This window comes from Arachis hypogaea, chromosome 20 (assembly GCF_003086295.3).
Source record: "Arachis hypogaea cultivar Tifrunner chromosome 20, arahy.Tifrunner.gnm2.J5K5, whole genome shotgun sequence".
In the NCBI taxonomy this organism is placed as follows: Eukaryota; Viridiplantae; Streptophyta; class Magnoliopsida; order Fabales; family Fabaceae; genus Arachis; species Arachis hypogaea.
The window spans coordinates 143,040,895-143,064,472 of NC_092055.1; the positions used below are offsets into that span (position 1 = coordinate 143,040,895).

Consider the following 23,578-nt stretch of genomic DNA (forward strand, 5'->3'; position numbering starts at 1 on the left):
AACAGTAACACATTCCAAGAGAAGCATAGATGAATAATCATTATATTATACCCTGAACCACATACTTATAGTTTGGCTAGATCTTTTTTTACTTTTTTTTCTTTCTTATGTTTTATGCATCTTATTTTAGTTCAATATGTCATTACTTTATATTTATTTTGTTTATGATTGTTGTATTTTATTAAATCTGTGACCAATAGCAAGAATGAAAAAAAAAAAAAGTGTAGTTTAGGAGAGTGTAAAATAAGATGGAATTTTAATTAGGCGTCTAGTTATATGAGTTCGTAGTATTTATAAAAATATTAGTATAGTACTAATAGAATTGGCAACCAAAAAGATATTATATTTTTTTATAAATTTATTTGTATTCAATGAATAGTTGTAAATAGTAATATTTTTAGGTACTAGTTGAAATATAAATTTATTTTTTATTTAGAATTAAATGTACAATATAAATTACTCTTAAATGAGTATATAATCTGCACATAGTAGAAGTAGTATTCTTGACTATAGAAAAATAATATTATTTAACTAATATTTTATTTATTTTATTTTTTAAATTTATTTTAATATTGTATCTTAAAACTAAAAAGATATAGGTGTCGTGAAGATATGATTTGATGATTTTCTGTATAACAGCGGTGAAAATTTAATTATTAAAATAAAATAATACATATAATGGTTAATATGCATTTTTTTTGTTATTAAGATTTAAATTGATTATATAATTTTTTGTGTGAATTCTGTCAAATAGGCAAAGAGATTCAAAAGATATGTGAAGATTGAATCATAATAAAATTCTTTGTTTTTCACTAATTTACTATTTTTTTCTGTAATTATTATTTTTTGTTATTAATAATGATTTGTTTTTAAGAATGAAAAAAATAATATTTGATCTTATATATAAATGATTTTTATTTTTTAATTTTTTTTAATTTTAAGATTTGTGTAGTTGATGATGGTGGTATATATTATTACTAATTTTTTAAGGAGTACTTTTCTCTTTTTATTTTTAGATATTGTATAACTTTTTTTATGAAAGAATTAAACCAATAAATAAAACCGTATTAATTGTTATTATGGTAAATAATAATTCAAATATTATTTTACAATATAAATCAAACATGATTTTTGAGATTGTATCTTTTTGTTAAACGTAAAAAGAGAAAATGAATTATATTTGAGTATTATGAAAGTAATTTTGCAATCTCATTACAGAGTTTTTTTAACAAATATTTGATTACTAAATTATATAAAATTTTCACGTTATGTGTTTTACGTTAGTTAGATAAAGAAAATCACTTAAAATATAGATTTTTAAGTTACATAAATAATGAGATATGTTAAACTTAATTTTTTTTTTGTTTTTTATTTAATGTGTTTTTATTTTAACTATAAACCAATTTTTAAATTTTGAATATTTTGTGAATGACACTATAGTATAGATAAATTTATTATTATTTTTTAAATGGCATTTATCTTTGTATACTTAATAGGAAATTTACATAATTAATAGATTTTAATTAAATATATATAAAGCATTAATAAAACAGAAAACCAAAAATATATTTATGCTTCTTACATTAATTCTAAAAATTTTATATAAGAAAAAAGGTATTATTACGTGGTTTTACAAATAAATTTATTGATTTAGATAATAAAATTATCCATTGTTTTTTTTTAAAATTAGGTTAGTTAAAATATAAATTGATTGCTACACCTTGCTATTTTTTAAAATTGACATTGTGAAATATTACATAAAATTTGGTTTTTAAAAGATACATTATATAGAAAATTTTCAAAATAATTTAAATTAAAAATTAAAATTATATTTTTTTATTTATTATATTTTTTTTAAATGATATAAGTACTAAAAATATGTGTCTTTACTCTTTACAAATATATATACACTCAGAGAAAGTATGAGGAACCAATAGAATATTTGTATAATGTGTACAATAGAGGTTTAGAGAGTATTAGAGATATAATCATTATTGTTACCTTTTCCCATCAATTAAAGTTTTTAAGTTGAGTGATATCATGACATGTTATTAGAGCTCTAAATCTAAAAGATCAAGAGTTCAATCCATTATCTCCTTAGCGGGAGTGATACACTTAAATGTTATATGTTTTAACAATCCGCGCGGGCATTTACCTAGTAGTATATATGCACCAAATATGCATGCAGATGTTATATTGAGTGGTTATTCCACGATATCTTAATTTCTATCTTTATTATTCTTTGCCAAAGTCCAAACTCAATTGACATAATAATGTTATGATGTGCTTTATGATGTCTTTAAAATACACACGTTTTAATTTTTATAAAAAAGTAAGTCTTATCTCTTAATATTTATATTTAAATAATAATTAGACACAAAATTTGTTGTCATCATAGAATTATCTAATATCATTAAATTTGAATTCAAATTTTTTATATCTATTTAAAGTGAACTATCTGATAAATCAATTCAAATTGATTAACTTATTGAACTATTTTTATCTTTTTAGACTTGACTTAAATTTTAAATAATTAGGTACCAATTTACACTTACGATAAAATTGGCCTACATCATCATTCTAACAAAATTATATTTGCAAAAGATACACGGCAACTTAATTATTAAAGCATGACTTATAAATCTAATTAATCTTATTCTATTTATTTTATCTTTTCAAATTGAAATTTAAAAAGTTGTTACAAACGGTTCTAGAATTCAAATTTTAAGTTCAAATTTTAAATCAAGTACTTTAAATTAGACACATTTATTCTCCGAAAACTCAGCTAACGGCTCTCAACTATCAACACGTGAAGTCAAATTCCAAAACAATGGAGAACAAGGATAACAAGAGAAAAGATCAACCTTCATCAGCCTCCACCAACCACCACCGCCGCCGCAACGTGAAACCAAAGCTTACTGCGGTTACTCCTCCCAATCCAGAGCCTCAAGATCAAGAAATCAGAGAATTGCAGACACTCTCTCTCTTTCCTACCGAACCTTCATCTTCTTCCAGTCATTCACAAGTTCCAGAGTTTTCATCGCCACCACAACCACCACCGGCACTGGCCGTCGTCGACGACCTCAACATAGTCATCCCTCCTCCCTTTCCATGGGCCACTGATCGTCCGGCAAAAATCCACACACTCCAATATCTCAACCAAAACAAGATCTTAACAATCACCGGAGACGTTCAATGTGGAAGCTGTCACAAAAAATTCGAAATGGAGTTTGATTTAAAACAAAAGGCTGCAGAGCATGGAAAGTTCTTGAAGGATCATAGAGATTCCTTGCATAATAGATGTCCAAAAGAGTGGATGAACCCGAATCCGATTGCATGCAAATTCTGCGGCAAAGAAAAATGTGTAAAGCCTGTTATTGGAAGCTGGAAGGAACACTCCATTAATTGGTTGTTTCTTTGGTTGGGTCAGTTCATAGGGTTCTGCACTTTAGAAGATTTGAGGTACTTTTGCAAGTACAATAAATTGCATAGAACTGCAGCCAAAGATCGGCTTGTTTTCAACGCTTACACTGAAATCTTCAAACAACTCATTCAAGCCGATTAGAAATCATGGTAGCATGACATGTCAAATTCACTCTAGACATTAATATATTACACTAAGAGTTCAAGTTTTACTAACTGCAGTGCAAAGTAGTTTCAGATTCACAAAATTACTGAGATTAGTTCCAAATAGGTTGCCTAGGAGTGGCACCTAAACAAGTGAACATCAAACACTGCATCTTCTTTGTTGATTAGCTCAAAGATGCAAACATCTCCTGCTTTCAATCTACTTCCTCTACAAAATAGGCTCCAACCATTCGATAATGTGATTGGACTTCTGTATCTTGTGTAACGCAGCAACTTTATACGCCACCGTGTCTCTCCAAACTTGAATGTCACAATATGAGTCTTTTTGAGGTGATTTCTGATGAAGAAAGCTGGTATACTCTGCATCAAGTTATATGTATAACCGTGAGATCATAGCCTAGCACTTTAATGATAAGCTTGAGTCATAAGAATTATTAAGAGATAAATAATGTATCTGATTTGTTGCTTAATTATTAAGAGTTCAAGTCTTATTCAGAAGATATTAGTTTATATTTTTAGAACGTTTTAATTTAATTTAATATATTTTGATTTTGTTTATTTAATTACTAGATTGTGCATTATGCTTATGGGCTTTAGGGTTTTCTTTGTTTTAACCTAATAAGAGGTTATAAATACTTCCTTTGCTATTGGAGAAGTGCCTCTTTTGTTGCATCGGAGAATTGGTTGAAAGTCCATTTGATTCAATTTCCAAACTACGACGTTGACAAGTTAGGTTGAGAAGTCTCTCGTCAAGAAATTGGATAGAAAGTAAAGTAATTCTCTTTGTATTCAATTTCAATCTATCATTTTTATTTCTATTTTCAATTTCAATGTATTTTTTTATTCAGTTTGAATCCTTATCTTCTTGTTTATTTTTTATTTTTTATGATTAATTATGTTAAACTTACCGGTCTGCGTTGCCTCAGAAAGCTCGGCTTTATAATGACCATGAAAAATGGATTTTCTGAGGTGAATTTCTTAGCTTCTTTCAGGGCTTCTTCATTTGGCTCAAAGCCGGGAGGAGTCGCCAATGAAGTTTCTTGTGTTTCCTTTTTGACTGCAGCATGCAAACAAATCCACATAATTTTAGAATGCACTCAGTAGCAACTAATTACACTGTTGATTTTTGTAAAGAAGTTTTGGCAATAATTATGGAAATAGTTGAAATACTTTTAATGTCACAACCCCAGGGGAAAAAGAATATTCTTGTCACAAACTATCAATGCTAAAGGCCTCAGCAATTACATGAAAAAATTGAGATAATGTTGATCCACAAGATTGTGTAACTGCACAAATGGTAAAGAGTCAAAACCTTTTTTTCCCCTTAACAATTGAGCACTTATGATTTTTGTGAGTAATAAGATCTTGCTTGCAATTGGCCACACAGCATAAATTTGTCCTGAATTTACCTTTAATCATAATGTCACTTTTGCTTTCAACATAATTGACTTTTGCTGGTTCTAAACAATTGACTCTGTCTCCTTCAACTGTTCATAAAGAATAAAAAAGCAACCATTACAATGCAGAAGCAGAACAATTTGGGACTCTTTCACTGAAATACCAACTAGAATAATTACCTTGTGATAGCGGAAGTTCCTCTTCTTCAATTCGAGTTATGGATACCTTAAAATAAAGGTCTTTGGGATTGGTGAGCTCAAAAACACAAATGTCCCCTACATTCAAACTATTGTCTTTTGCAAATCTCTTCCATCCAGAACTGAATTTGCCAAAACTGTAAGTAACAGCCCATGTTCTCCCCCCATCATGGACCTCAAGGATGGCTGTCGCTTGCTTCTTCAAATATTTTGCTGTGAATTTTGAAGGGATATTCTGGTGGTTCTTTTGGAAGTTAGAAAATCTATGGACCAAAAAATGTATGTGAAAAAATATCATAACAGATGCAAAAAATGAAGAAAGCTCACCATCGAGTAACTTTTAGCATAGGAAGGTTTCATGATAACCATGAAAGAGGGGTTTTGTCTAGATTTGGAAGTTGTAGCTTTGTTTAAGGTTTGCTTTAACCGTTCCACTCTTGGACATGGAGTGCTACCACCTATATCCTCTGAAAATTTGAACATGGGTTTGTTGTCATGAAAACTTGATTATTATGTCCTCTATGTATGCAACAAATTTGTGGACAGAAAGAACAATGACAGAAACATAACTCTCCTGCCTTGTCTCTACTCCTGTCTCTATATTTTCTTTATCGATCCACTTACCAAACACAGCTAAAGATCCCTATTAAATACACAAAATGAAAAACATACCATCCAATTCTTTCTTAATAGATGCAAATGTTGACTCGTCAAAGCTTGTTCCTTGACACTCATTACCATTAATTTGGTGAATAAGAGGCAAGTTTTGCAAACTGCAGCTTGTTCTAACTTCTCTAGTTGTGTTTGATGGTTGAGGATAAGACATTGGTGATTTCATTCTATTGTTTTGGCTTTGAGGCATATCATCGAACACTTGATCTGCCTCATGATTGATCTGTTCAATGTTTTCATTTTCTTGTTGAATGACATGGAAAGGATAATCTATTTCAAGGCCACTCACTTCACATATTTGTACCTCAAATTGAGAAGTGTTTTTGTACTCAAAAAACAGCAAATGCCCATGATCTAGAGAGTAATACATAGCAAACTCATTCCAACCATGTTCAAGAAAAATCCCATCATCTTGCTTAGTCCATTCTACTTTCCATTCGGTTCCATCCGGAGGCTTAAGAAACACTGGGTTTGAAAGGCCATCACCATATTTTTTAGTGAAACTGTTTGGGATCTTCTGCAAATATTCATAACAGAATATTGAAAAACTTAATCAATGATATAATATAACTAAGTCATTAGCTACTATATCAAAACAAGTTCAAAGTATTGGAAAGGATAAAATAATGTGTATTTTCACTTTTCAGAACAATGCATGCAAATGCAAGATATAAATTGAACTAATAAATGTTGTGGAATTATCAAACACACTTCAAAATTGTACTAATAACTTTAACAGAAATACCCTCTATATTAATCTTCTACTAATGCACATAAAAACCATGTTTAACCCAAATCACTTACAACAATTAGTATTTTAAATAACAAAAGTAGCTATATAGTAAACATTTGTGTGAGTTTGTAACTGTCCTGTTCATTGGCAAGAGTTTCTTCCAGATACTGAAAACCCTAAAGAAAATTGAAGATGCTGAGCTAATTAAGAATGCTTACAAGTTTTCCATCCTCAAGAGCTGTTGAAAGTATGATCTTGAAGAAAAGGACTGCATTGGAATTATTCATGGGTGGTGGTGTGGCTTGATCTTCCTCAGTCATTTTCCTAAGCTTTTCAGGCTCACCAATGTTGTAATGAAGTATGGACACTGTTTAGATTAGTCAAAACCAATAATTAAATTCAACCATTATATTGGTCCACCAAATTCAACTATTAAAATTAATTTTTAATATAAAATATATATTAAAAATAAATTAAATAATATATATTTATATATAAATATGTAATAATTAATTTTTGTAATTAATTTTAATATAAAAATAATATTTTTGCATAAATTATATTAGATTATTTCTAAATTAATATGCACTAATTATTTTATAAAAAATATTTTTTGTATATTAAAATTAATTATTAAAATTAATTATTGATATTTAATTTATTTTTAATGTGTATTTATATTTTAATATTTATTTTGTATTAATAATTAATTGTGATGACTGATATTAATATATACTTAACATAATTTTTATTTTATTAATTAATTAAATGTCATAATTACTTATATAATTTATTTATTTTGTTTAGAATATTTTTTAATTTAATATATTAAAAATTAATTTATTATAAATTTAAATTTTATTTAACATTTTTTTCATTGACAAATAGCGTAAAATTCTGGCTAATTTTTTTTATATGAAAAAATATTGATATTTTTATTAAAAATAAAATTATTTGATGTAATTAAAGGTAAGTGAATTTTATAGGTAAAAAGTCTGCATGTTGTAACACGTGTCATCATTCTAATAATATGTAGAGTATGTGTTAGACATTGTCAAACATTTTGAATGTGTGCTGAACACCTTTTTTAATACATTCATAATATTATAATACATTTCAAATATCTGTTGATTAATTTGGTTATAGAACCTTTAAGTGTGTTATGCTACGTTATGGGGAAGGGTGATACTACACCACAATGTGGGGCAGTTTTTTTCTGCTCTTGTAAGATACAATTCGGATGGTCCGAATTGTTTGTGTGGTACAGTGTTAGTTGCAAGGAGGAAAAATTTAAATTTTTGAGGCAGCAAATCGAACTGTCCGTGTTCTATTTTTTTTTTTTTAATTATACGAAAATTAAATCGGAGGGTACGATTTGATTATTATAAAATATTTTTGAATTGAAATACAATGCAAAACGGTCCGATTTGTTCGATTTGTTGTTAGCTGACACCACAATCTGTAATGCTCACACACGCTCCATAACCCCGTCCTACCCCAATCCCACCTCCATAACAAAAATAAAAAGAATCAAATATCAATATTCAACAAAATCACTATTTTTATCTCCATATTAAAAATAATATATGTAAAATTCTTGTTTCACTCCTATAAACAATATTATTTTAGTTTATTTGGTTCTCATTTCTGAGGAGAAAAAGTGGAGTCATGCTGATTACTGAATGGTGATTTTGTGAATATTCCAAATTTGAAATTACCAATATAACCCATTTCAAGTCTTATCAACAGTAAACGACAAAACCTACGACAGTCATTGTAGTCAACGCTAGTTTCGATGCATGCATGAACATAAATATATGTCCCCCCCCCCCCCCCCCACTTTTAACAAAGTGAACTTAAGGGTGTAAGTGTAATTACGAATTACCTTTTAGTTAAAAAAAATAATTATATGTTCTTCTTTTCTAATAACTCCACTTTTGACAATAGTTTCTTTTGTCCAATAATATTTTTAGTTGTACAAAGTAACATAAATTTCCAAAACTTATATATCAAATAATCTTTTAGCAACCAAAAGAAAAAGTGAATTAATAGTTTGTCTTTATAGGGTTTATCCGTTTAGGCATATTAATTCACTAATCTGAATAAATAAAGTTAATTTTATGCATTTTAAAAATACTTAATTTTAATTTCTATAAAAAATTTATCTAGATATAAGTTCAAATATTTCTAAACCTATAACTAAAATATTTTAGTTTTATTCATTACTTGTATTTTTAAAATGAGTTTGAAAATTGGATATATTATTGATTGGTTATTCCATAAGAAGTTATTTAAAAATTTGACATCCACCTAGCCAATATTTTTGTATAAAATGGAAAATATATAGTTTTTTATTTTAAAAAAAAAAACTCTGTAAATAAAAGTGATATACAAAAAAGGACACTGTTAAAAGATGCTCAGAACTCAGAAGTACAACATGGACACTCGTGAAGTGAAGCTTGTTAAATCTTAGATGTTGGATTCTCATACAGTAACTGTGATTCTCACATTTTAAGGACACTATAGTAAAATTGCGTCCTTCTTTTCAACTGTTGAAATTACTACCCTACCCTTTCTTTTGACATCCCTTTTTCCAGTTCCTATATAAATTGTTGCTAAACCCTTCACTTAAATGCGTGTGCTTTAAATTGAATGACTCAAATGCTGATATTCACATTCATCAAATCTTTAACATGAAAGGTAAAAAAATGCAGCCAATGACATGTAACAGGAAGATTATTACATGATGATGATATAAGTCCTGGAGGTTTTGCAGATTACATTGGAAAAAAAAAAAGTGATACCTATTCAAAGTTAAGAAAACTAACACACTAGCAGAGTCCCAAATGGATTGCTTAGGAGTGACATCTAAAGAAGTGAACATCAAACTCTGAATTTTTCATGTTGATCAGCTCAAAGATGCAAACATCTCCAGCTTGCAATTCACTTGCTTTAGCAAACAAGTTCCACCCGGTGGACAACCGGATTGATTCCTTTTTTGTTACATAAGGCAGCAACTTCAAAGGCCACAATTTATCTCTAAACCTTACCATGGCAAACTGCTTTTGCTTCAGGTACTTTTTGACAAAGTCAATTGGTACATTCTGCATCAAAGTTACATTTTCTTTATAGATAACCAACTTATGACATGTAATAAACTCACAGCTGTAGTAATATACTCCTCCTGTTTCAAAATAAGTGTCTTTTCACTTTTTTGTTCATTGAAAAATTAATATATCTAGACAAACCCTTTATCCAAATACATTACTTTTTCAATGAATCGAAAATTGAATGCAACTTAGTTTGAAACAGAGGGAGTATCTGTTTTATTGCTTGATATTAACACCATCTTACCGGTCTGCTTTGGTCCAGAAATTTTTTCGTTACATTTATGATGAAAAACGGATTTTTTGAGGTGAATTTCTCAGCTTCCTTCAGAGTACCACTTGTTTCAGCGAGGGGACTTTTAACCTTTGAAGTTGTTTGAGTTTCCTTTCTATCTGTAGCATCCCAACAAATCCACATAGTTTAATAACACAATCAGTAGCATTTTTTTATGTTAATGCATAATTGAACAACATGTTTATGTTAATGCATAATTGACCACAAAACCTCTGTTGTATCCGAAAAATAGAAAATGAAAATGCATACCACCATCTAATTCTTTTTCAATGGATGTTGATGTTGACTTCAAAAAACTTGTCCCTTGAGACTGATTACCATTCCTTTGGTTAAGCTGAGACTTTGGTGATTTCCTTCTATTGTTTTGTCGTTGAGGCATTTCATCGAACGCTTGAACTTCTTCATCACTGATCTCAATAATGTTAACCTTTTCTTGTTGATTAACATTGACAGGATACTCTATTTCAAGGCCACTCTTGTCACAAATTTGAACCCCCAATTTGGAATTTCCATTATATTCAAACTTCAACACATACCCATGATTTATAGAGTAATATTTAACAAACTCTTTCCAACCATTTTCAAACACAACATCAGCATCATGCATAGTCCAATCTACTTTCCATTCAGTTCCATTTGGAGGCTTGAGAAACACAGGCTTTGGTAAAGAAGCACCATATTTTCTACTGAAATTCTTTGGGAGTTTCTGCAAAGAACTTAATCAATGTTAGCATGCATAGTCAAACACTTCGAATTAATAAATGAAGGAAAAAAAAAAATAAAGATGCTGCTTAGGTACGAATAAATATTCTTACAAGTATCCCTTGTTGAAGAGATTGTGAGATTATAATCTTGAAGAAAAGGACTGGTTTGGATGTCATGGATGGTGTGTGAGAAACTGAGAATGTAATTATTTTGTTTTACTAGGACTGGACCCGGTTTGTGACGGATCTTGCTGATTCAGGCCCACTGGATTGCATTTCCGGATTGCAACAATACAATGTGCAATCCAACACCAAAGGGAAGGAAACACATTACAACACAACTATTGGAAATAAGATAGCATGATATAATGTGCTGTGTGACTTTAACCAATTCAAAAAAAAAAAAAAAGGAAAAAATTGGCATACAATTATGCAATAAATGTTAAAGTTTACTTGTTCCATATTGATGATTATAAAATAAGATGTCAAAATTTTCAACTAAAGTCTTATTTGGGTGAACTTCTAAGAAAACATCTTTTTTCGAGTTATTTTTTTTAAAAGATTTTATGGATAAGTAAAAATAATTTTATGTTTGAATATTTCATACAAAAAGATCTTTTTATTTATCAATTATTTTTTGGTATAACAATATAAAAGTACTTTTTTGTTTATTTATTACGTGAAAAATATCTCAAAAAAAAATTGTTAATTACAGCTTCTCAAAAAAAATATTTTTTTTTATTTTTCTACTGCTTTTACTTGTACTACTAGAAATTTGCCAAAGACAGTAAAAAATAAAAACTCTTTTTTTTAACAATGGCGCCCAAACAAGTACTAATAGTAGTTCCTTAAAAGACATACAAAATTTACTTTTCATCACATAACACAATCACAAATCAGAGGGACAAGAAGATCAAGCACACAACCCCTTGACCATCAAATATTACCTTATAGCTGTTCAACTGAGTTATTGTACTTAAAGAATGATGGCTGGGTCCCTTCAGCAGGTGAATTATTGGTACTTCAGCCTTCTGGCAATAAGTTAGACAATAATTGAATCAGAAAAAAATTGAAAGAAAGTGGTTAATGGAAGTAATACATCCTTAGCACAGAAGAATAACACTTAATGAAGGAATGGAACTGGGGAAAAGAAGAAGACAGCATAGTAATTACAAAATATTAGGCAAATTTCAATATGTACACACATTATTACGGTCATAATTATATATCTAGAATCATCACCTTATTCAGGGATCTATGGTATACATGACATCTTGATTTTCAAGAGAGGAGTATGTACAACCAATACAGATTCTGGATTTGGGATCCTGAAATCGAAGTAACATAAAAATACATAACTTTAAAGAACACCAAGATATCATTAAACATGATTCAATCGCCAGAGCTACTATTAGCTAGGTTCAGTTCAAAACGGTTCTTTTTTTTTACTTTCTTCTTTATAAAATAAAATCGCATAAAAGATCAAGAAGCTTCTTCTTCTCTCACCACGATCACAGAGAACACCGGAAGTTGAAAAACACACAAAGAAATGCACTAATCACATGCTTCACGTAAGGAAAGAGACTTGAAAAGTGGTTACCTTAATTTGTTGTGTGGCAAAAGAATGTGGAAAATGGCGTGGTTACTGTAAGGAGAGAGAGTTGTAATGGAATTGAACCAGAAAATGTGAGAGTGAAGTGTTAAGGGACGCAGTCTTGGTGCATATTATGGGAAAAGCTCCAAATGATCCTGCACTAAGCAAAATAAATAACTTAATAAAATAAATAAATAAATAAATCTTCTAACTATCTATCCATCCATCCATCCATCCATCCATCCATCCATCTATTTTAATTATATAAAAACTAAAGTGAGACTGCGTAATGCACATAGAGGTAGATTACTTATACTATATAGTATATTTTAATAAATGTTATATTAAAAATATATTAAAAAATATATTATAAATAGATTTTGAATTTATTTATTTTTAAAAAAGACAGGTTATTTATATTAGAGTTATATAAAACTGTATTTTTTTTTGCATTAATTGCTACACTTTGTCTTTTCTTACGTTTTTTGTTTGTTTGTAAATAAAAATGTTATATTAAATTTAAGAAATCTTTTACAATTAGTATGAGAGATTAAGAAATGAAAAATAGTAAGAGTCTTAATATGTATAAGTTGTAAAATTTGAATATTTGCAACTGAAACTTTTATAATTATTATTATTATTATGACACTTTTAATGTATGTTTATTATATTTAATTAGTATTTGATGTTTCAATTGAATAATAATAGATAAGAGTTTTTTGTTTTAATTTTTTTAAAATATTTTATTTTATTCAATAGTGATTGGTTGATTACTTGATTTTCATCTTTTGCCAAATCATTAGAATTGCTGATGTGACATCATTAGCAAAGAAAAGATAACTTAAACTCATTGTAGAGAGAATTGGAATCAACTTTTATATATTATAAATGATCTAGAGTTCTTGACCTTTTGGATTTAGAGCTCTAATACCATGTCATGATATCACTCATCTCAAATGCTCCAGCTGATAGAAAAAGATAACACTAATAGTTATATCTCTAATACTCCCTAAACCTTCATTGTATATATTATACAAATATTCCATTAACTCTTCGTACTATCATTCTATTATTAATTTATTTCATTGGCCGGTAAAAAGGATAGAGTAAAAAAGGGGAGAAACCTCTCAACCAGTGGGTTGGTGCCAGACACATCCATCTTATTGTCACCTACATTCCCGTCTTCTGCATTGGCTGTGCTGGGTTGGCTGTAGGGCTTGCTTCTATTGGACCTGGGGTTGGCCAAGGCACTACTGCAGGGCAAGTAGTAGAAGGGATTGCGCGACAACCAGAGGCAGAGAGAAAAATACGGGGTACTTTATTACTTAGTCTAGCGTTTATGGAAGTTATAAATAGATTCTTTTGGAGAACTGTTGAAGCTTGATTTACAAAAATTGAGAGATCAAATTATATTTTTTTTGTTTTGCTTATTCACGTATTTTAATCTCATAGATAAAAAATTAATTCATCGCAGATCTGAATTTAATTTAAAGACCAACTTGATAGATTAATAAATTGTTGTATGTATAATGTAAAATTTAAACTCTCAATATTTATTTAAGTGGACAAATGAGTTGATCACTCGATCAATCTAAGTATGTTATGGACACCAAATTATTGATGAGAGAAAATGGTAAATTGCAGAATTTTTTTCTGAAATAAATAAAAAAAACATTATTTTTAAAAAGAAATTATTTCAACTTTATCGGAATATGTTTTTTTTTAATTTTAAGCAAATTTGCCGCAGTTTCCAACGAACTCTATAATATTAATAAAATTTGTCCCACCCCGACGAATTTCATATAAATGACGAAGTTCGTTACATTCTCCGACCAACTTTACTTTGAATTCTAAAAAATAACTAATTAACTCAAATTCTTAAATTTTACAGCAGTCTATGGCAACCAACTATTATTATCATCTTTAGAATACATAATACACAAAAATACACAGAAAATAAATCGTTTCTTTGGGAAATAATAATTTTTTTAAGAGGTCTTGAGACTATAACCTTGAAGAAAAGGACTGGTTTGGATGTCATGGATGGTGTGTGAGAAACTGAGAATGTAATTATTTTGTTTTATTCTTTGGAGAATGTAAAGTTGTACTCTCAATATAATGATGTGTTCTTGAAAAATATATTCAATATATTGAGCAGTGCAATGATGTAGTAGAAGTAGAACTGTTGAAGCTTGATTCACAAATTGAGACATCAAATTATGAAATATTGACACCAAATTATATTTTTTTTGTTTCGCTTATAGATAAAAAATTGATCCGTCGTAGGACAAGTTCGAAAGGTTAATAAAATTGTTGTATGCACAATGTAAAATTTAAATTCTCAATATTTATTTAAGTGGATAAATGAGCTAATTATCTGATCAATTCAAATGTGTTATGAATACTAAATGATTGATGAGAGAAAACATCGAATTGGAGAATTTTTTTTTCAAAATAAATAAAAAAATATTATTTTCAAAAAGAAATTATTCAACTTTAAATATTAGAATACGTTAGTCACCAAAAAAAATATTAGAATACGTTTTTTTTTTTTAATTTTAGGCAAGTTTGCTGCAATTTTCAACTAACTCTATAATATTAATAGAGTTTGTCCCACTCCAACGAATTTCATATAAATTATTAAGTTCATCGCATTCTCCCGTCAATTTTATTTAGAATTTTCAAAAATAACTGGCTGACTCAAAATTTTAAGCTTTATAACGGTCAATAATAATTGTTATCATCGTCTCTAGAATACATAGTATACAAAAATATATAGAAATAAGTCGTTTTTTTGAAAAATAATAATTTTTTAATTTATAATATAAAATTTTTTATTAAATATAATTTATTTTTGTATATCTATATATTTTTTATTATGTACTTTTATATACTTTTATATACTTTTTTAATATAATTTTGAAAAGAATTTGGATAAAGTAATCGGAATGCAACAAATTTTTTGAAATTATAAAAGTTTGCGGGTGGCTGCGGGGAACACATTCTAAAAAAAATGTATTCTGAAAATTGAAGTTAAAATAATTTGTTTTTGAAAGTAATGTTTTTTTATTTATTTCAAAAAGAATTCTATTGCATCCCAGCTTTTATGGTTATTTAAATTACTATCCTACCCTTAATAAATAACCAACGTCATATTTTTTTTGACTCTTTCATAAGATGTCTTCCTGACACCAGAATTTAGTGCATGGTTTCCTTTACGAGCATTTTCTTGCCTTCAATCACCTCTTTCTTTCATAAATACATTTACTTTCCATGTTTCTGCTGATCTACATTAAACCCGGCGGATCCACGAAATTTAATTTTTATATAAAGGAAAGTATTTATTAAAATAATCTTAAAAATTAATATTAAATCTAAATAAAATTAAATTCAATTATATATGTTAGTATTTAAAAGATCTTATCATTTAATACATATGTTTAATAAATTTAAATACTATAACACAAGAGTCAATAAATTATAATTTAAATTTTTAAGTGTGACAGGAGACGATAACAATTATTATTATTATTTTTAAAGTACATAAGAGTACATTAGAATAAGTATTTTTTTTGTTGAAATAATAATTTTTTTAATTTATAATATAAAAAAATCTTTATTAAATATAGTTTATTTTTATTTATCTGTGTATTTTTGGAGACTACAGTAATAATCGTTATTATTGTCGAGTCACCAAAAAAAAAATCGTTATTATTGTCGACGTTAAAACAACCATATTTTGTTGAATGTGTATTTTTGGGTGAAGTTTATTGGGATACAATAATTTCTATAAAATTATAGTCATAGAAATTCACAGATGGATGCAGTAAACTCACTCTAAAAAAACATGTATTCCAAAAATTAAAATTAAAATAATTTATTTTTAAAAATAAAAATTTTTTATTTATTTCAAGAAAAATCTTATTGCATCCCAGTTTTTAAGGTTACTTCAATTACTATCTACCCTTAATAAATAACAATAAATAACCAGCGTCATCTTTTTTTGACTCTTTCGTAATTTCTTTTTTGACGGCGAAATTTAGTGCAGGTTTCCTTTTTTTTTTTTTTTTTTGACTCTTTCATAGATTCCTTTTGACAGCGGAATTTAGTGCATGTTTCCTCTGTGATCCGTTTCTTCAAGAATTCTCTCACAAAAGGCCTCCAAAATGGAATTCGTTATGAGCATTTTCTTGCCTTCAATCCTCTCTTTCTTTCATAAACACATTCACTTTCCGTGTTTGTGCTAATAACTAGATTGAACTCGCATGGTTCCACGAAATTAATTTTTATATAAAAAAATGTGTATTAAAAAAATCTTAAAAATTAATATTAAATTTAAATAAAATTCAATTCAATTATATATTTTAATATTTAAAAGAATTTATCCTTTAATACATATGTTTAATAAACTTAATACTATAATACAAGAATGAAGTTATTAATATTAAATTAAATTGATAGATAAATTTTTGTAAAATAAAATTTATTAGTTAAATAAAATATACCGTATTAGAATTTAGATCATTGATATAAATTAATAATTTTATAAAATTATGATATTAATACTAGATTGATTATATAAATATTATTTTTATAGTTGTATAAACTTGTTTTAAAATAGATATTTTTTTATGTTATTACATAGATGACATCACAATTTTATATGGAACGTAAAAACTTATTTGTCAATTTGGACTTTTTTTTTAATATATATATTATAATAGATAATAGATTATAGATAGGATTTGGTAGTCAAAAATTTGAATTAGACCATAAATAATTTGTTAAAGGTTTAATTACTCTATCGGTCTTTATATTTATTCATTTATTAAATTTTCAATCAGGTTCTTATAAAGACTATACTCAAAATGAAAGGTTAGGATTTACTGTAAATTAATTTTAAATAAAAAATTATTAAAACAGACATCAATTTAAATATTTTTTATATTATTTTATCATCTTAATTTAAATACTTAAATAGATTTTATTAATTAATTTTATAATAAAACTAATATTTACTTACTATATTAAAGTAACATATAAAAGTTAACAAAATATATTTTATTAGTTATGAATAATTTTTTATTTAATTTATCTTTTTAAATAAGATCATAATCTATATTATAAAAAATTATAATAAAATATAATATACGAGTATTATAATTATAAATTTTACAGAATTGAATAAAAAATAAAAAATTTCAACCAAAACAAAAATATTAGAAATAAATAACAGTAAATGAAAAAAATTAATATGAACAAAGAAACAATAAGAATGGCAAAAAAATAATAATATACATGAAAAATTTGAACACTAACAAAAATAATATAAAAATTATTTATTATATAAATAAAATAAATACAATAAAAAATAAAAATATAAAAGAGAGTATTATAAATTTTATAACGTCAAACAAAAAAATATTATCTAATTTTTTTAGTATTACCAGTACTCTTTAATTTAGTATTATTTTAAACTATAAATTTTTATTATTTATGATTCTACTGTTACTTATAATTAATTTTTCATTTATAAAATTTTGATGATAAACGTAGTATATAATAATTACAATTATAAATTTTACAGAAACGAATAAAAATTATATTTTTTTTATACAAAACGAAAATACAGTACATCGAAAAATAGAAAAAAAAACTCATATAGATAAGAAACAATAAAAGTTTCATAAAACTAATAACATATATCATATGAACAAAAATATAAAAATTAAAATATAAAAAAATACTAAAAATAATAAAAAATTAAAATATTAATCTTATCTGTGATTGAAACAAATCTAAAATATTTTGATGAAAAAAAAAAGTTAAAACAAAAACTTAGAAAAAAAATTACTGTGAAGCCATGAAAATAATAATTACTAGTATTCTTTTTATAGAATAAAATAAAAAGTAAAATGGGTAAAAAATAAATTTTTTATTTATTTTTTAACAGTAACCATCAACATATACGCAGAAATAACAAATTTTAATTTCGTATAAACGTAATATTCAAAAGCAGAATTACTTCTGTATTCAGAAAAATAAAAAATTAACAAAAATAAAAGTAAAATGTTTAAAAAGATTCAAATACACTTCTCTTATTTTCAACACATTTATCAAACGCACCAGCATTTATTGACTAAATAGTAAATATAGTCATATAGATTTACTGATTCCTACACATAGAAAAGTGAACCTCTTTGGAAAAGAGAATACATAGATTAATTAGATTCTACCTACTTTTAGGTTTTAACTCGCATTTATTGTACATGGCAGTGGAAACAGCATTATTTATCAAGTGATTACTCACATGAAGATTTTTCTTACGTGAAAATGAATTGAAAATTATTAAATAATTCATATAATATATATTAATATCTAAACTATTATCTTTACTTAAAAATATTTTTATATAAATAGTCGCCTCACTTATAACTATAAAAGAAAGTATATGAAGTTAATGAAATATTTATATGTGTGTAATAAAAATTTAGAGATGTTCGATTCAGTATTAAAAATATAATCATTAGTATTATCTTTTTTTACCAACTTAAACTTTTTAGATGATTGATTTCATAACATAATATCAAAACTTTAGATCCAAAAAGTCAAGAATTCGATCATTAATAAATCCCAAAATAAGCGGTTTCAAGAGTTCAATGAAACCACTATATTATTTTCTGTCTTATTTTGGAGTCCAATGACATTATTCCATGTACAATGCTTAGTGGTCCTATCATTTTATTCTTCTTTATAGCATTGTGGCCAACAAGAAATTTCAGAGCATTGTTATACAAATATTATATGCATACCAGCTTTATCATTTCAGAGATAGAAGCGACACTGTTGAAGGCTTGAAGCTGATTCAGAGGTGAATTATTGATTAGAGGAAACGGTGAATTCCATTCCACACCAACTTCACATGTTACTTAAAAGTACGATCTTACCCTTAAGAAATTAGCATTGTCATTATTTTGTTCGAGATTCTTTAATGCGAATTTCGTTGATCTAAATTACTTAAAAATAAAAATAGAAAAAAAAAGTAGAATTTAAAATTTAAATACATAAAAAATATTATAAATATTATTTTATATTTTTTAATTTTTAATCTAAATTATTAAAAATATTATTTAAAAACAATATAAAATATCATTTTATATTTTTTATTTTATTTATTTCAAATTTTTTTGTCTAAATTATTTAAAAATAAAAATAAAAAAGTAAGACTTAATTATATTTAAAATTTAAGCGTATAAAAGGAGTCTTATTTTATTCATTTTTTATTTTTTGTTTAAATTACTTAAAAGTAAATATAAAAAAGGAATAAAATATGATTTTTGTCCTCAACGTTTGTGGTAAGTTTTAAAGTTGTCTTTAACATTTCAATTGTCTTATTTAAGTCACTAGCTTTTCAAATTTGGCTCAATGTTGTCCTGCCGTTAGGGATCCGTTAACAGAATTGACGGTGGAACAAAATTGAGACAATTTTAAAACATTAGAGACTTAAATAGAACAAAAACGTTGGGGACAAAAACGATACATAGAAATAAATTTTAATTTTATCTTTCAATAATATCAATTTTTTATTGTATATAATATTCAATTATTTTTTAATCACATCTAAGTAAATCACACTTAATCACACTACTTTCATTCTAAATAATTTTTTTTATATTTTTATATTAACTTATAAATTTAAGTGTAAAATTATAAAAAAATAAATTTATTTAGAATAAAAATAATGTGATTAAATGTAATTTACTTAGATGTGATTAAAAAATAATTAAATACTATGTACAGTAAAAAATTGATATTATTAAAGGATAAAACTAAAATTTATTTCTATTTATCGTTTTTGTCCCCAACGTTTTCGTCTTATTTAAGCCTCTAACGTTTTAAAATCGTCTCAATTTTGTCCTGCCATCAATTCTGTTAATGGATCCCTAATAGCAGGACATTATTCAGTCAATTTTGAAACATTAGGAACTTAAATAGAATGATTAAAACGTTAAAGACAACTTTAAAACTTATCCCAAACGTTAGGGACAAAAACGATACTATAGAAAGTGTCTTATTTTATTTGTTTTTAATTTTTTTATTTAAATTACTTAAAAATAAAAATAAAACAGAGTAAAACTCAAAATTAAGTCTGAAATTTAAGTGCATAAAAGGAATTTTATCTTCTTCTTACTTAGAATTATGTCTAAAATTTAAGTATTTTTAAATTTTTGTCTAAATTATTTTAAAAAAAATTAATAAAAAAAATAAGACTCAAAGTCTGAAATTGAGAGAGGAACTTATTTTGTTCTTACTACCCAAAATTGTGTCTGAAATTCAGGCGTACAAAGATCCTTATTTTGGTTTTTTTCAGATGCTGTCTTCTTAGTTAGAGAGATCCACTGAAGAAGAAGAAGAACATCCATGGCTGTAATTCTGTGAACAAGAAGAGCATCCATGGCTTCCTCTAGCTTCCAAAAAAACAAGCATTCTCTGTTCACTGTGATCCGTTTCTTCAAGATTATTCTCAGAAAAAGCCTTGATGATGGATATCTTGTGAGTATTTCCTTCCCTTCCTATCCTCTTTTTTTTTTTCTTTCACTGTTTTTGTTTAACACATACAAAATTTTTCATTTGTACTTCTTGTGTTTCACTCTTTTTGTCAAATTTTCTATGCGAGGTAACAACCACACACATGCATGGCTTCTTTTCTTACCAGCTAGTATATGCTCCTCAATATTTATGCTTTTTAGTTGAGTTTTTGATTGTTAGTTAGTTAGAGCAGTAACTGAATCAACAAAGCTGCTGTTAGGAAAGGATAATTCTTAGAAGGTTGTTAAGAGGTTGAGTGATACAAATAGAGTGAATGGAATCAATTTCTGTGTATCTTGCCAGTTTTGTGTTAGATTGAGTTTTGATAATTATGGTTACCAACAACAGTTTCATTGACATTGCAGAAAATACCAACCAAGTTCAGTAGGAAGCATGGCAATAATATGCCAAATCCAGTGTATCTGAAGCCTCCAGATGGCACTCAATGGAAAATAGATTGGACTAATAATGGTGATGAGATTCTGTTTCAAAAGGGTTGGAAAGAGTTTGCTACATTTTACACTTTGGATAATGGTCATTTGTTGTGGTTTAAGTACAATGGAACTTCTAACATCAAAGTAAACATATTCGACATGAGTGGCCTCGAAATTGAGTATACTTCCAATGGCCGAATCGGTGATGATAACTTGGTTGAGACTTTGGAGGCACCGCCGCCACGAAGGGGCCGAGGCCGGCCGAAGAAGAAAGTGATAGCAGAACCAAAGCAATCATGTCCTTCTACAAGTAAAAAAATGAAAAGAGCCATCAAAACTAAAGACATGGATAAAAGCCCCAATACACAAAACTTGAAGCAGCATGTCAAGTTCAAGATTGAAGAAGATGGTCAATCTGAAGAGACAACAGATATTAAGCAGCCAATAGTTCAATGTGCCAGACCAGATATAGATGGTCTGTTTCATGATCTCATCATTCTTTCATTTTTTGGATTCTACTGATTTTGTTTAACTTTTTATATTTTCTTTGTGGCTAAAATGCATAAATACCTTAGTTATTAGAGAAGCAAGGAAGTTCAAGTCGAAAAATCCTTCTTTCGTGATAAAGATTAGGCAAAAGCACCAAGCAGGATCACCAGCAGTAAGTTGATTCATTTATCTCTGTGCAAACTTTGTATGTCATGCAAAATTGAGACTGTTGTGAACCATGATGATGAAATATTCTGATATGATTGCAGAGTCTTCCAGTTTGCTTCTTCAGAATGTACTTCGAGAACACGAAGCAGTATGCAACTCTACATGTTGGAAAGAAGCAGTGGCATGCAACATTGATCTATTATCCATATAAGAAGAGTGCCATTATCTCTAATTGGCGCTTGTTCGTTAAAGAAAATAACATAAAAGCCGGAGATGTTTGTATCTTTGAGCTCATTAACAGACAAGATCCAGAGCTTAAGGTTCATATTTGTCGAAGCCATGATTAGGGAATGGCAATGCCTACTTGTGTTGCAGATCAATGGTGTATGTTCAGGGATCAAGAGTTTTCATCACACCTAAATGGTTGCATTGAAGTGATATCTCCTTACTACCATAACTAGAAATGTATCAATGATCAATGCAGAAACAACACATTTAGAATTATAGACTGTTGGTAGTATAAGATGTTATTTGGACAAAGTACCTAATCAAAAGTTATCCAACTACTTATTTTCAAAGCAATTATGGTTTGAATCCTATTTCACTCATTCTCCCTCATTTATTATACTTATTGCTTTTTAGAAAGTTACTAATTATTTGCAGAGTTGCAGTAATTACATCAAAAAATCCAATGTAAATAAGTTTTAATGAGTGTATAACTTTTTTTAATTCATTGTATTGGACTAATTGATACAAGTTTTTTATGTCATATTTAAGCCAAACTTAAAATAAAAGTTCATTTCGCTTACTTTATGTAAGATATACTTGCATACTCATAAGTTCTGTCAAATTTTATGTGAATATGTCCATTACAATACACAATCTTGTGTATGAAATAAGATCCATAGGTACTTTTCTAATTTCTGGTTTATAGTGAGAACAACACTGCAACAATTAAGTGTGAACTGTAAAGAAAAACATGAATCCATGTCACAACTCTTAATCCTTAAACAGACACCATTGCTTTGCAACATGAATAAGCATTCATGACTAACATTCAAGTTTGATTTCATTACAGGCCACTGCTTCTTTCCACTGTGTAGATTTACATACTCCTTTGTTTTCTTAAAGTGTTTTCTGAAGAAGACTGCTGGAATGCTCTGCATCACACATTATATATATATATATATATATAATCACCATTGTTCAGAACAAAGTAACAGAATTTTTGCATCACATGAAATTTTTTTGACAGAGATAAATGTGTCAACTTACTGTTGAAGATCTAGATAGTTGAGTTTGCCTTATCTTGGTTAAGAAAGAGGGATTCTTTGACTTGAACTTCCTTGCTCCTTTAACAACTTTACATGTGCACCATAAAAATTTGCATGGAAGTTACTTGTAGCTAAGTTCAAGCTTCAGACAACACAGTAATTTTTATCCATTTGAACACAGCCTAAGAACAATAAGATATTTATGGCATAGTTACGTGGAATACAATACGTTCTGATATGAAAATGGATATGCTGACGCAGTAGTCATATGTAAAATATTTTATGTGAAACATATACATATGATGTTCTTGTATGCATAGAAAGAACCTTCTTTTA

General features: G+C 27.4%; 4 protein-coding genes across 5 annotated transcripts; 2 read left to right on the forward strand and 2 right to left on the reverse strand.

The window, feature by feature from the left end:
- Window positions 1–2,806: 2,806 nt before the first annotated feature.
- Window positions 2,807–3,565, forward strand: LOC112783265 (uncharacterized). Its single transcript, XM_025826131.2, has one exon. The coding sequence runs from the start codon at window positions 2,831–2,833 to the stop codon at window positions 3,563–3,565; it is 735 nt and encodes a 244-aa protein (XP_025681916.1). The 5' UTR covers window positions 2,807–2,830.
- On the reverse strand, window positions 3,448–6,970 carry LOC112786613 (B3 domain-containing transcription factor VRN1). The gene is made up of 7 exons (XM_029296549.2): window positions 6,807–6,970; window positions 5,856–6,372; window positions 5,511–5,650; window positions 5,166–5,418; window positions 4,998–5,075; window positions 4,497–4,645; window positions 3,448–3,948 (listed from the first exon to the last, which is right to left on the reverse strand). The coding sequence occupies exons 1-7, from the start codon at window positions 6,906–6,908 to the stop codon at window positions 3,700–3,702; spliced, it is 1,488 nt and encodes a 495-aa protein (XP_029152382.1). The 5' UTR covers window positions 6,909–6,970; the 3' UTR covers window positions 3,448–3,699.
- A 2,314-nt stretch (window positions 6,971–9,284) lies between these two features.
- LOC114926089 (B3 domain-containing transcription factor VRN1) lies at window positions 9,285–12,436 on the reverse strand. 2 transcript variants are annotated; one of them, XM_072230245.1, is made up of 7 exons: window positions 12,295–12,436; window positions 11,937–12,022; window positions 11,642–11,722; window positions 10,806–10,959; window positions 10,240–10,696; window positions 9,943–10,088; window positions 9,285–9,692 (listed from the first exon to the last, which is right to left on the reverse strand). In XM_072230245.1, the coding sequence occupies exons 4-7, from the start codon at window positions 10,869–10,871 to the stop codon at window positions 9,444–9,446; spliced, it is 918 nt and encodes a 305-aa protein (XP_072086346.1). In that variant the 5' UTR covers window positions 10,872–10,959; window positions 11,642–11,722; window positions 11,937–12,022; window positions 12,295–12,436; the 3' UTR covers window positions 9,285–9,443. The 2 variants fall into 2 exon arrangements, with proteins under 2 accessions (XP_072086346.1, XP_072086345.1); XM_072230244.1 differs by having other exon boundaries at window positions 11,642–11,725.
- Window positions 12,437–20,570: 8,134 nt separating this feature from the next.
- On the forward strand, window positions 20,571–22,550 carry LOC112784465 (B3 domain-containing transcription factor VRN1). Its single transcript, XM_025827672.2, has 4 exons — window positions 20,571–20,841; window positions 21,243–21,786; window positions 21,887–21,972; window positions 22,070–22,550. Exons 1-4 carry the CDS (start codon window positions 20,743–20,745, stop codon window positions 22,313–22,315), a joined length of 975 nt encoding a protein of 324 aa, XP_025683457.1. The 5' UTR covers window positions 20,571–20,742; the 3' UTR covers window positions 22,316–22,550.
- Window positions 22,551–23,578: the final 1,028 nt, after the last annotated feature.